Source organism: Mastigoproctus giganteus, chromosome 6 (genome assembly GCF_048544385.1).
Source record: "Mastigoproctus giganteus isolate SK-2022 chromosome 6, ASM4854438v1, whole genome shotgun sequence".
In the NCBI taxonomy this organism is placed as follows: Eukaryota; Metazoa; Arthropoda; class Arachnida; order Uropygi; family Thelyphonidae; genus Mastigoproctus; species Mastigoproctus giganteus.
The window spans coordinates 53656537-53670903 of record NC_143580.1 but is presented as its reverse complement, the minus strand read 5'-3'; the positions used below and the strand labels follow the sequence as shown (position 1 = coordinate 53670903).

Genomic DNA, 14367 nt, shown 5'->3' with positions numbered 1-14367 from the left:
AATAATATATTATATATATACATATTATTATATATACATACAGTATATTATATAAGCATACATATAAGATTAAACATATATGCTTATATATATATAGGGGTCCGCAAAGTTTTTTTTGAAGGGGGTCCGTATATTATATTTGATTTTTGAAAGGGTCCATAGATCTCAGTAGTTTGGGAACCACTGTAGTAGATAATTCTTTCACGAGATTATTGCCATGACCACAGAGTTATACAACTCTGTGACTCACTATCAGCTGACGATTAAGCTGATCATGAAGCATGAAAGCCACGTGATTTGTGTCAAACCGTTATTTGACAAAAACGTTTTCTGGATAAGCGATATTAGCCATTATTGGAAGGAAAACTTTTGTATTTTGTTGATCCATTAGATCTAAGATGTCTGCAATATATGATAATTCAGTTACCTTAATTTTTGCTTTATTATTGTGTTTTAGCGTCGAGAACGATGCCAGTCAGTTATTCTTTCGCGGAAGACCCCGTGGAAAAGGTGGATTATTGGGTCGACCGCGAGTTGCAATACCAGCTCATCTTCCTCCAGATCAATGGATTATTCAGAGGTTGGACCATTTTAATCCAGCTGATACAAGGATATGGAAGCAGGTATGATATATATATATATATATATATATATATAGTAGCACGTTCCGAAGTATATATTCAATAGACAGGACGCCTGTTGAAGATTTTGTGGATTCCTTAGCGAAAATAAAGTCCTTTCAGTAGTGCATACAAACTGAGGTAGCTTAATATACTTTTATTTATTTATTTTTAATGATTTATTAGGTAAGTTTACAAATACGTAAGATGTATTTGCAACACTTCAAATTTTAATAAAATCAGACTAATCAAAATTCGGATTTTTTTTTTTTTTTTTTTACTTTTTTCATAAAATTGAAATTATTTAAATGTATAAATGAACATATTAGGTGCAGTCCAGAGATAACTTACCTTTGTTTTTCATAGGGCTTTCATAGTATAAGGCTTTGCTAATGCATCTTACTTTTCTACATAGTCTCTATCCTATATAGATTTTTTTCTATGCACATTTGCCAGGTCTCATAATAACTTGCATTCTTCTCTTTTGGCATGTTGTGCCCACTGGTGTATTGCATTTCTGTATCATTTCTGAGTTCCTATAGAGCATCTTTCAGATTTGGAAAATATGGAGGGAAAGGTGTTCCTTTGTTATATAAAAATTCCATGGCAACATTGGCCTTGTTGGTGGTTTGTTGTCATAGTGCAAAATGAAATAGCATGATGCTAGATGGGGATAAGTCTATCCAACCATATGCAAAATTTAGTTCTGTAACAAGGCTCAGTAATATTATGCATTTAAAAATCCAACAAATTTAGGGCAAAAGTCTCATGTACAAGATAGGACATAGAGTAACCCCAGGGGCTTACATCTGATGAGTATGGGCTTGGCACACCCAGGGTCCTGAGCTGGATATCATCATTCTTCTCTTCTTGGTGATTCCCTTCTACTTCTCTCTCTCTCTCTCTCTCTCTGTGTAACTTGAAAATTTTTTTTTAGGCAGCATAAGCCTAAGGCCTCCTTGCACTATATGGCTAGTAATAATAATAATAATAATAATGTATTGAACATTGAGCAAACTAAGATTACTGAAAAGTGCATTGATCTGATATTGTTGAAGCAGTTTGTCAGAAGCTCCTTTGGTATTGTGATAGATACTTCAAATAAAAACACTGTTCCAGTGGAGGAGTATTTCTCATTACTGGGTCATCAGGTCATTCACTTATGCTGCCTACTTCCCTGTTTGTGAGATGATGATCAGTGCCAAACTACAGAATGACATACATATTTTAAATAAATAGAAATATACTTCTGCATTGGAGCAGTGCTTCCTATTTAGAGTGACTAGTGTAATACTGAAGAAACTTTGGGTGAAGCACCATCACATTGTGAGACTGATATGCTATTTGCTTGGTACCATATACAAACTGAGGCCATCTCTTATCCAGTTATTGTGACGCTCTTTGGAGTGCCATGTTGCCAGATCAACTTGCATTATCCCAAAAATTGCATATAGAACCATATTGGTTGATGTAGCCACCCAACCTTTATGGTGATGGAGATTCATAATGTTGGTTGCATTTTTATCTTATCAAGTGTTTCATCTTGACAAAGGATTCATCCATGGTGACTGTCCTGCTCAGATATGTCAACAGTGCTTGATTGAGTTTGCTTTTCCTTAGCAATCAACTTCTACAGAATCCAGAACACACAAACACCCAAATAATCATTCTGACATCTCCAAACAGTCATAGATAATTCAGAAAGTTGTTCCAGATTGACAGCTGTTTCAGTTTTCAATCATCTGTCCTTCGGTGATTAGCTTTCTCACACACAGGCAACATTTCCAGGTATTTGTGATGAGCAAGGTCTGCCATACTGTTTCATCTTGAATGACCTGTGAGTCATGTCATAGGAAAGTGCAGGGACTGCACATACTGCTCTGAGCTCATGGTGGATGCCACAGATTTTTCTCATTTCTCATCTTCTGCTAACAGAAACTTAACTGCTCACTGTTCTTTCACCAAGAACAGTCCTTAGAATACAACTTCAGAAGAACTCTTGTGTGGATAAAGTATACACACACACACACACACACACACACAGAGTTTCTGCTTGTAAAGAACACAGCTGATATCTGATATTTGAATATGATGATTGATGACAGGAATATTTTCTAAAAAGTTGGGTAGGGAGGAGGGCAAGGTTACTTCTTGACTGTGCTGGCGTGTTTCAGATGTTTGGGCATTATTTGAGAAGGAGGATGAAAGGCAAACCTTTCCATGCCCTGCATGAGTATTTTATATTATTTCTTAGTACCGGTAATTCTTTTTAACAAATTTTCTTTGAACAAATTATGATTTTGTTGTCCAACTTAAAAGAGGAGTGAAGTTCTTTTAACCCAAGCAAAATTTAAATATCTGCTTATTTTCAGATGGAAATTGGACGTTTCATGGTGTCTACTTACCACATCATCAGTGAGTGCAAAAATGGCAAATAAATGGGAAAATAAATTGTTATCCCTTACTATAATAAATTACTGACATAAGGCTAAAATTATCAGTTAAGGTTAGATTTGAATTATATTTAGCAAATTGTTTACTTATTTCACTGTTGTTGCTATTTCACAGAAATATCTAAAGGAAAGTTCTATCAACACCAGATTTTCAGCATATGTTGTATTAGTTCCCTGAAAATTTTAGAAAGCCCACTCTTAAATTTTACACTTCATGGATTGTTGCATGTTGATTAGCTAGATATCAACTTTTTTCTAAAAATTTAAAATTTATCATGGAAAGCTTTTGTATTCAACTTGTACTTTGAAGAAAATTTTAAATAAATAGCAATATACTTCTTAAGATCCCTTGATTTATATCAGTAAATGCAAGTTTATCATAAAATTAGATTTATTATTTTGTGATCACATCTTATATCCATCTTGTTGTGAAAAAGGGAACAACTAATTAAAAACTGTCTTATTTGCATAGTATCTTGGAATCTGTAATATACTGTTAGTGTGGGAAATGCAGAATATCATTATAGAATTAATGAGCAGTTAATGTCAAAATGCAATACATTTATTATAATATTTTTTTCCCTGAAATTCTGTAGAGTGTATACAAATGATGCTGTCTAATCTTCCCTTTAGCGTTATTTTGTAAACGATACATTTTACAAACCCGGTGGTCCAGTGTTTCTTCAGATTGGTGGAGAAGGAGAAGCAAATCCAATATGGTTGGTAGAAGGTCAACCAATGAAATATGCCCAACAGCATGGAGCTCTAGCATTATTACTGGAACACAGATATTATGGAAAGAGTCATCCTACAGAGTATGTAAAAAAAAAAATATCTATCTTTGCTACTGATTTTTTTATTGGCTTTCTTTAATTTTCTCACAATTATAATGATATAATTTTTTTCACTTTATTATCTCAGGGACCTTTCAGTGAAAAACCTAGCTTATCTCACAAGTGAACAAGCACTTGCAGATTTGGCCTACTTCAGAAATTACATGGCCAAAAAATTAGGACTTCAAAACAACAAATGGATAGCTTTTGGAGGTTCTTATCCTGGATCATTGGCAGCTTGGTTTAGATATAAATATCCTCACCTTGTGGATGGAGCAGTTGCATCTAGTGCCCCAATTTTAGCCATAGTAGATTTTAAAGGTAGGCCCATTTCAAAATATAAATTTCTTATGGTAGTAATTTGATGCATGAGATAATAAGAACATAGTATTTATGGAACAGATTAGGGATTGGCAATAAATGGCACTGGTGTCTAGGGAACAACTAAGATTATTCCAAATGCCACCATAAGATGATTTCATTTAATTCCAAAAAGGAATTGATATGAAATTACGTCTTTTATTGTTGTAACCTCAGGGACTCACATCTGGTGAGTATGGGCTTGGCACACCCAGGGTCCTGAGCTGGATATCATCAATTTTATCTTTCTTGGTGATTTCCTTTTACTTCTGACTCTCTCTCTCTCTCTCTCTCTCTCTCTCTCTCTCTCAGGGTAACTCAGAAGTTTTTTTTTTTTTTTTGGCTGGTGCAGCAAAAGCCTCAGGCTTCCTTGCACCATATGGCTAATTATAATAATAATAATAAAGATTGCATCACAACAATTAAATATATTAATATGTACAAATTTGTATATAATTTCCCTTCTTACTTATGTCCCTTTAATAGGGGTCACATCAAGTAAATTTTTTATCTTGCAAATTTTAGGTTTCAAGTATTAGCTGTTTCAAATGGGCCAACTTCAAACCAAAAAAAAAAAGCCTAAAATGAATTCTTTTACTCACTTGATATTGCAGCTTTGATATATGCAACTTAAAAATTAATGTCAATAATTGATAGCTTTATATCCACATGGCAATCAATAGCACATTCCATCAGCCAGACTACACAACTATCTGCTATTAAGGTGTGAGGCATTTAGAATAGCTAAGCCTGATCATTTATTTTGGAGAATTAATGAATTAATAATGTTAGTAGGGTTATAGGTAATGTAAGGTGTTATTTTGCTCCTCACCGCTCCTATACAAAAACAAACAATTAACATTCTTTACATTGTTTATTTTATTACTTGTTTTGTATGTGGGGTGGTGATGTTCATAGGAGCAAAACAGCACCTTACCTTATCTATAACCCCATCAGCAGCATTAATATTTTTTCATGATTTAAATGTTTTTTAAAAATTTAATCTGAGATTGCTCAGTTTTTTATTTTTTTAGGTATTAAGATGACGAAAATGTATAATGTTGAGCCTGACTTATCATGTAATTCTAAACTGTCTCTCTGAGGTTAAAAACAAATTACAAAGTTTCTTGGAAATGTATGTAATGCTTGCTTGGAGGAATGATTATGGCATAATGTAAATGAATCAAAAGGAGCAATTTTGTTTCTTAAACCCTGATATTACAATAGAGAAGAGGCCTTAAGTACCAGGAATTGCCATAATGAAATAAATATTGCTTATACCGAAGAAACATAATCAAAATAAGTAAAAATTTATTTTTAATAAACTTTACTTATTTTGACTGTTTCATTGGTAGAAGCAATAGTTATTCCATTAAACCTGAAATTATAGTCATAAATGCTGGCTTGAAAACAGACTGGGTATACTGTGTATTAATTTAACTCCCCTTAAATGCATTTCAAAAACCCCCACACACCTTGCATCCTTTCATTTTTGCAAAAAAGCAGAAATTCACATTTCATGTTTCAGTTTCAAATATTCACAAGAATTTTAATTTCAGTTTCATTTTTCAAAAATTGAAAAATGAAACTGAAATAAGCATGTTATGAACTTGGAACATGGAACATACCATTCCTGGAAAGTTGCCAACCCTGGAATAAACCATATGGTAATCATGGTACTTGTGGCTACCATCTTTTTTCACGAGAGCTGTTTCTTAGATTCAAGAAGTTCTGCAGTTTTACTGGTGTCTTAAACAGTAACATTACAGTTGACTTTCATGTAGATTTCCTTGTGATCCTGGGATTATATGTGTGGGTACAAACATCACAAGATCATATATTGCCATAAAAACTGCAGAGAACTCAGTATGGATGCCATAACCAATGGTGACCATACTGAGAATAAATGAAAATTTTTAAATACCTTAATCCATTTTTTCTTTTTGTTTCATAAAAATAATGCATTATCAGGTAATGCATTTTATCAATGAAATAAAATTATGATAATATTAAAAAGCAACTTTGATGTCAAAAAAAAAAAAAAAAAAAAAAAAAAAGCCAACAAGAAGAGCAGTTTTTTCTGTTCAACCATAATACCAAAGGCAATTCAAGAGGATATGGTTACAGAAGTGGGCAGCAGAATTTAAACAATGGAGGGAGAGCCTGGAAAATGACCCATATTGTGGAAGACCCACAACGTTCATCATTCCAGAAGTTGTTGACAGTGTGCATGATCTGGTGATGAGTGATCAACAAGTGGTAGTTTGATACATTGCCATTTAACTGTTCAACTTTAATTTTTTTTTTTTTTTTTTAGTAACATTCTAAAATCAGGCTAAAAAAAAGTAACATGAGCAGATATGTTATGTACTTTGTGTGTCTGTCTGTATTTTGAGTGGCACATATTGAAAGAAAGAAATATCAGGATTGTACCCTTTATAGTGTTATTGTTTATTTTAACTTTATAATGGATACAAATATGACTTTTATATTTTTAATTGCAATGGTGTACCAATAATCATTGTCACTTTATGCAAAGGCCATTGTCATTATTGCCATGATGCTGGTATCATCATGATAACAGTAATAATGATATCCCTATAGTGGACATTTGTGTCATACACTTTGCTTAAAAAAGTTAGTTGTGTAAAAATATATATATTTTTTACAAAGAGGCACACAATATAATTTGTGTACCATTCAGTATGGTTTTGAAATAAAGGCAAGAATAAATTCAGGCAACTGAAAGTAACAGCCATTGTGAACTTTGTGGCAATGTGTTTTAACATTAATTTATATATATATATATTTGGTCTCAAATAGGTGTGCTAAAAAAAAAAAGTTACACAAGTGAATGCATGGCACACTTTGTACACCAAAAGGTGAGGAGCTGTAAGATTACACTCCTCCAATTTAAATACAATCAGTGATGTAAAACTTAAGGACAAAATCATACTGAATGAATACTAAAATTTACATTGACATCACTAATAGCTACGAGGAGGTTTGAAAAGTTCATGGCCTGAGTATGTAGGGGTAGTGGTACAGTGTTAAAACTTTCTGTATTTAATATATAGCACTTCAAATAGTAACCCACTAAGTTTCATGCAGTTTTAGTAAGGTCTTTTTAAGAGGATATGGTTACAGAAGTGGGCAGCAGAATTTAAACAAAGGAAGGAGAGCCTGGAAAATGACCCATATTGTGGAAGATCCACAATGTTCATCACTCCAGAAGTTGTTGACAGTGTGTGGTGATGAGTGATCAACAAGTGATAGTTTGATACATTTCCAGCAATTTGGACATCTCATCTGAATGAGTTTACCACAATAACAGAGGTTTTTCCAATGAAAAAGGTGTCAGAATGATGGATCAAAAATGCACAAACAGATCCATCGAATTTCCTTGCAAGGTTTGTGACCGTGTTTGAGATGTGGGTCCATCACCTTCAGCCAGAGACAAAGGAGCAGTCCAAATGGGAAAGCACAGCTCTTCTTCCCCCTCCAAAGAAAGTGAAGTCAGTTCCTTCTGCTGACAAGATGATGCATCAGATTTTTGGGATGCTGATGGAGTGTTGTTAATGGGTTACTTTCAGAAAGGCCAGACAGTCAGAGTGGCATATTACACTGACCTTGTGGGGCATTTGCATGAAAACACAGCAAAGGAGTCTTGTTCCGCCAGGACAACATGCCTGTTCACAAGTCTATCACTGCCATGGCAGTGAAAGACTTGTGAGTGAAGCTTTGAAATTGTGGACCATCCTCCATATTCACCAGACCTAGCACCATCAGACTTTCACCTATTTCCTAATTTGAAAAAATACTTGGCTGCCATTCACTTTCCCACTGACAGTGGTCATTGCTGCAGTGGATGCATTCCTGAAAGTCCAAAAAAAAAACCTTTTTTTTTGCAGCTGGAATGAACACATTGCAGTATTAGCGGAAAAAGTGTGTTGTCTCTAAAGGCAACTATGTTGAAAGGTAATGTGTTACCAGACTTCTCAAATAAATCTTTCATATTCAGGCTACAAACTTTCCAAATGCTCCTCATATTTCAATTATTTTATGCATTTTGTGTGGGGACATATTTAGGCATTGTTTAATGTGTTGTTTTAATAAATGCATATTGGCATGTTTTAATAAATGCATTTAGGATCTTATAAAAGTAATTTATAAGATCCTAAAATTGTCTGTTCCCATTTACAAAGTCTTTAAATTAATAATGAGTCAATAATTAAATCTGTCATTATTGCTTACAGCAGCATTTCTTAACCTGGGATCCTCAGATTCCTGAAGAAATTCACAGAAAATATACTTTATAATGCATTATAGAGTGGTTAAAATAACTAAAAATGTGAAGTACAAGCTTTCCACTATGTACAAGTAACTTGCAGTCTGTTCAGTTGCCAGCATGTTTGCATCACTGTTAGCAGCATTGTGAGAACCTTTTCAATTGCCGGCTGTATTTTGGATTTCATACCAATAAAAGAAACTAGTGTTATTGAATTAAGCTTGAAAAGAACATTACATAGCAATATTCCTAAGTAGGAATATTCAATAAAACACTGTTCCCAAGTGAAATATTTAATTAGTTTATTGGTGTGCAAGGATAAATCAATACAATTAGATATAAATCAATTATAACTAAATAAAATTAGCTACATTGCAAATATCTATATTGAAATCCTGTATTGAGAACTGTACTCTGTTTGCTTAGGGGCTTAGAGGGGGAACAGGCATTCTGTGTGTTATCAGACACTCAGTCTAAAACACTGATGGAATCAATATCTTTCTATTTTAGAAACGTTAGGAGAAGTCTGGTTGACCTGCCTCGCTGAAATCCACTCATGCACACCTTCTAGTTGGTAAGCCCTGTTGCATCTGGTGGCAACATGCGTAGAGTTCTCTTCAAGACACCTGGTCAGTGTGTGTGGAGAAAAACACCAATAGAAACAATGAAAAGAGTGGAGTTGGCGTTCTGGTCCATAAAGATATTAAAAACAACATTTTGGAATTCAAAAGTACAGGAGCCTCCATAGCCAGGTGGGCAGGAGCAGCAGTGCATAGCACACGCTTCTTGATTAGACCGGGGTTCGAGCCCGTGATCACCAAATACGGAGGATGTGGAAAGGTCAGGGAACGACCACCACATATCGGAGCAATATGGCCTTAGTTGCTAATGCTCCTAAAAAAAAAAACAAATCAAAAGTACATCATCAAGAGTGTCAAGACTACTACTCAGGATTTCTAAGAGGTTATAATGATATATGCACCAACGTCAAGCCATGACGATGACGAGGTTGAAGAAATGTACACTGAAATAAGAAACATTGGAATTAGTGAAAGACTTGTGGAAATTTTCAGAATCTCGAGGAATGTCAGTGATGAACACTTTTTTCAAGAAAAGGGCGAACAACAGAAAGTGGACATGGAAGAGCCCAAATGGATTAACAACTAATGAAACTGACAAGTTGATCATAGAATAGTAAGATGCATACTTGATATAGATGTAAGAAAAGAAAGAAAAAACTAACTCGAGTAAATAATATGAAGGTCTTTGAGATAACAGAAGAAGAGATGGTCCTTGAGGTTGTCGCAGACATTCTCTCAGATATGCCAGACAAGTTGTACTGGCTACCTGGGAGTCTAAAACACTGATGGAACTGATATTTGGTTGACACTCAAGTCAAGTGGACCCAATTTCGACAAAGTCCAGACGGTCTGTGACAGCCAAATTCTCTGCTTGCACCTTCACGATGGTGGGACTGTTAGTAATCCTGGGTATAACCTCCATGCACAAGCACATGGTGAGTGACTAACCAGGTGACTACCCAGAGGTCGAGGTGTGGTGCCCACCCACATGGAGGAATGCCGCCCCTCTGTGTTACAAGGTGGTAGATGACTGTCATCAAACGGTGCAATACCACCACTTTGCTTATTGGAGGCTGGAAGTGGTGGAACCCATGTTTAGTCTCCAGAGCTAAGTTCCGATCAACCCTTCCCCATCTCTTCCATTATGCAGAATGATTGACGACTTTTAAGGTTATGATGAACATCGTGGCGAGATCCAATCTTCCTTACATTTCGAGGGTACAACTCTAAAATGGTCTTCGCAGGCCGGCCGCTACTTAGTACACTGGAAGCCTCCTAGGGAGTTACCAATGATTTGGTAACTCCCTAGGAGGCTTCCAGATTAGCTAGTGTATAATCTTGCTACCTCTACTCTGCCAAATAGTGACTGGAGGGAGTCCGAGTAGTGTGTATGCGGGGGGCATTGTCGAGGCCACGTTATATTAAGAATTTTTTTCTTCAAACTCATGTATTAATGATCTTGGTAAAACACCTCCCACCATTCTAAACACGCTCCATTTCATGCCTCCTGTGGTCTTCCGTCAAAATTATTTTGACGAATCTTTATACTAAGACAGCTCCAGGTCCTAATGGTATTTCTCCACTTGTTCTCAAAACCTGTGCTCCTGAACTTACTCCTGTTCTTTGCTGCCTTTTTTCACTTTCTTATTCCAAAGGTGTTTTTCCTTCTGCTTGGAAATTTGCTCATATCCAGCCAGTTCCTAAAAAGGGTGACAAATCCCTCCCATCCAATTATCGTCCCATTGCAATTACTTCTAATCTTTCTAAAGTAATGGAGAAATCAATTAACCGCCAACTCTTAAACTACCTAGAAACCTTCCGTCTGATCAACGATCGCCAGTATGGATTCCGTCAGTGTCGATCCACTGGTGATATTCTGGCTTAAATTACCTATTTATGGACTAATTCAATGGAAATGTTCGGTGAAACACAAGCAGTTGCTCTTGATATCTCAAAGGCTTTCGATCGTGTTTGGCATAAAGGTCTTCTAAACAAGCTTCCATCTTATGGTTTGCCAACTGTTTTTTGTAATTGGTTATCTAGCTTTCTCTCTGATCGCTCACTGAGGGTGATGGTAGATGGCTCTCTGTCTTCTAACTACCTCACTAATGCCGGTGTCCCCCAAGGTTCACTTCTTTCCCCCACTCTTTTCCTTTTTTATATTAATGACCTTCTTCCATTGACTGGAAATCCTATCCATAGTTTTACTGATGATAGCACATTGCATTCCACTTTCCATTCTAATAAACCTTACCCTGCTCAATCAGCTTCAACTTCTTTAAAATATGCTACCAATTCCGTAAATGCCGATCTCCAGTGGGGCAAAGACGACTTAGTTGATTTCAATCCTTCTAAAACTCAGTCTTGTCTTATATCTCGCAAAAAGGATTCTTCTGGTCTTATCTTTGGTGACACTCTGATTTCTAGGTAAAATGATATATATCTTTTGGGGATTACCCTGACTTCTAATCTCTCTTGGCACAAGCACATTATTAGGCACAATATGGCTTTAGTAGCCCTTGTGCCATTAAACAACATATCAACCAACCAACCAACAAGCACATTACAAATATTGCTTCCTCTGCATCTAAAAAACTTGGTTTTCTGTTTCGCTCTCGGCATTACTTTTCTTCCAAACAGCTGTTCACTCTCTATAAATCTCAAATCCGCCCTACCATGGAATATTGTTCCCACATCTGGGGTGGTGCCCCCAAAACTTCTCTCAGGCTTCTAGATTCCATTCAGAAAAGGGCAGTTAGGTTAATTAATAATTCATCTCTAACAGAGTCTCTCCACTCACTGTCTTATAGACGTACTGTTTCTGCTGCATGCCTCTTCTACAGATATTTCCATGTGCACTGTTGTTCTGAATTGGCTTCTATAATTCCTGCTCTCTCTTTCAAAACAGTCCGAACATGTGCCGCCAACATCCATTTACTGTCCAACTTCAAACTCACAGAACCAACTTTTCATCTTCCTCGTTTATTCATTCAACTGCTGTTTTCTGGAACAACCTTCTTTCATACATATTTCCTGAAAATTACAGTCTACAGAAGTTCACGTTCAATGTCAATAAATATCTTCTCAACCTCCAACCCAAGCACAGTACTAAGTACTATAGGTTCTAATAATTCTTGTGTTTGGGGTTTACATAAAAACAAAAAGAGAAAAAGCAGTATGTACTGGAACTTAGGAACACGTTTGAGCTTCTGCAGACCTTTCAGGACCAAGATATTGACGAGGAATGCAACAAATTTCTGAAAGTGACAAAACCCAAAAAACTAATAGGTAAAGTCCAAAGAAGAAAAATTTAGTCGAGAAACACTTGTCATAATGAACTGAAGACAACGGATGAGTTGCCAGATAAACACTGACAAAGACAAAATTGAATATACAGTCAGTCCTCATATAACACGTGTTTACACTACACGAATTCAATCATACACGATTTATAAATAGGGGAACGATATCGTATATAACACGAACCAAATTCGCTTATTCACGATTCGCCTTTGTGTTTACAAGAAATGGCAGTAGAATGCAGAATCACCCCAAGTGAATGCAACATGATAGGAATGAAGAGAAGATTCTGAAAATGTATTTATGTTTTTTATATCAGTGAAGGGGAAACACATTTCGCCATAATAACATAAAAACCCACAAAATTCCAGCTATCGGTATTATCGCAAATGCAATTAAATTGAGTTTACTACCAGTTTATGGCCCCGGGTGCCAAGCGTTTCTTGAGGCCAAGCGATTTTCTGTGCTAAATAGTACTGCGATTCCTATAGCGATTTTCCAAAGCGACTGAGTTTTTCCTTGTTTCATTTCATTCATAAGCCTTTCTGTTTATTTAGCTCTACTTTTTAAAAGTATAGAAAGAGAGCCAGAAAAAGGAAAGTACCTTTTTCTTTATTGTATATACTAACCGTACTAACTCCTACGCTTGGCCACAAGCGGCACTGCTCCTGCTTCCCCGTGGCGGGGCCGGTAACCTGGGTGGAAAAGCTAATCGCCCAGGGCGAAAAGGAGCCAACATGGATAAAGAAAATTATCCAGCCTTAGAGCCTTCAAGCTCAAATACCATAGATTGGTATAACTCCGATGAAAGTAGTGTGCAACATAAGTAGTGTGTTTAAAAATATATAATCATCAACCTGGGTATCCAACTTTCCTGATTATCCATTCCTTAACTAGTCAACCAGTGAGCAAACTCTCTCCATTTATTATACAGAGATTTCTAGAAAATGCTGCTGGATCACCTAAAATGGTCAAAAGGTTACAGTCAGGGGATTTGCTTGTGGAAACTATGCAGTCGAAACATTCAGAATTGTTGTTAAAGATGACAACATTTGGTGGTATCCCTGTTAAAATATCTCCCCACTCAACCCTAAATAGTTCCAAAGGTATTATCTCTGAGTGGAATCTATTGAATGTAACAGAAGAGGAGCTTGTTCAAGAACTTAAAGACCAAAAGGTCATACAAGCTAAGAGAATTTTGACTCGTAGAGATGGCAACCTCATTCCAACCTGCAGTGTAATTCTCACATTCAATACTCCAAACTTACCAAATACTGTAAAAGCTGGTTATCTTAATTGCCATATCCGCCCATATATACCAAATCCAATACGGTGTTATAAGTGTCAGAAGTTGGGACACTCTCAGGCAACATGTTGAGGAAACACAATATGCCCAAAATGTGGATCCCAGGATCACACTCAAACAGACTGTACTGCTACATCTCCAGTTTGCCCTAACTGCAGGGAAGATCATCCTGCATATTCTAGAAATTGCGAGCTATGGAAAGTTGGAAAAAAAATACAGAAATTTAAAGTTGAAAATAAAGTGACTTATCAGGAAGCGAGACGACAAATACCGAAAGATACTCCTGCACGTACATATGCAGATGTTACAAAGAAATATCGTTCAATTGTTACACAAACCAATGACTCAGTTCCACCGAACATATCACTTGCTGAATGGGCTAGAGCTCAGCTTTCAGTTCCTCAGCCATCCTTGAAGCAACACAACAGAGACCAGACTTGTAATACCCCAATTTCCATCCCCACCACTAGTGGCATCAAGTCACAAAGTGAGACCAGGATGACAAATGCTGAATCTTCTACTAAAACCCAGATTAATACTGCAGAAATGGATACAGATGACAAAACTCAACAAGAACCTATATTAGAAATTCATGCCGAAGAAGATATGTACACTGGACGGCCTAC

The 14367-nt window shown here is 36.2% G+C and overlaps 1 protein-coding gene across 1 annotated transcript in view; it reads left to right on the top strand.

Moving 5' to 3' along the window:
* Nucleotides 1-216: 216 nt before the first annotated feature.
* The window catches only part of LOC150084277 (putative serine protease F56F10.1), a 54999-nt gene continuing 40848 nt past the window's right edge, over nt 217-14367 (top strand). Inside the window, exons 1-3 of the mRNA XM_090375141.1 lie at nt 217-623; nt 3707-3888; nt 3995-4227. Of these exons, the coding sequence (XP_090231267.1) occupies nt 399-623; nt 3707-3888; nt 3995-4227 (640 nt within the window). The 5' untranslated portion in view covers nt 217-398. The remainder of the gene's footprint in view (nt 624-3706; nt 3889-3994; nt 4228-14367) is intronic.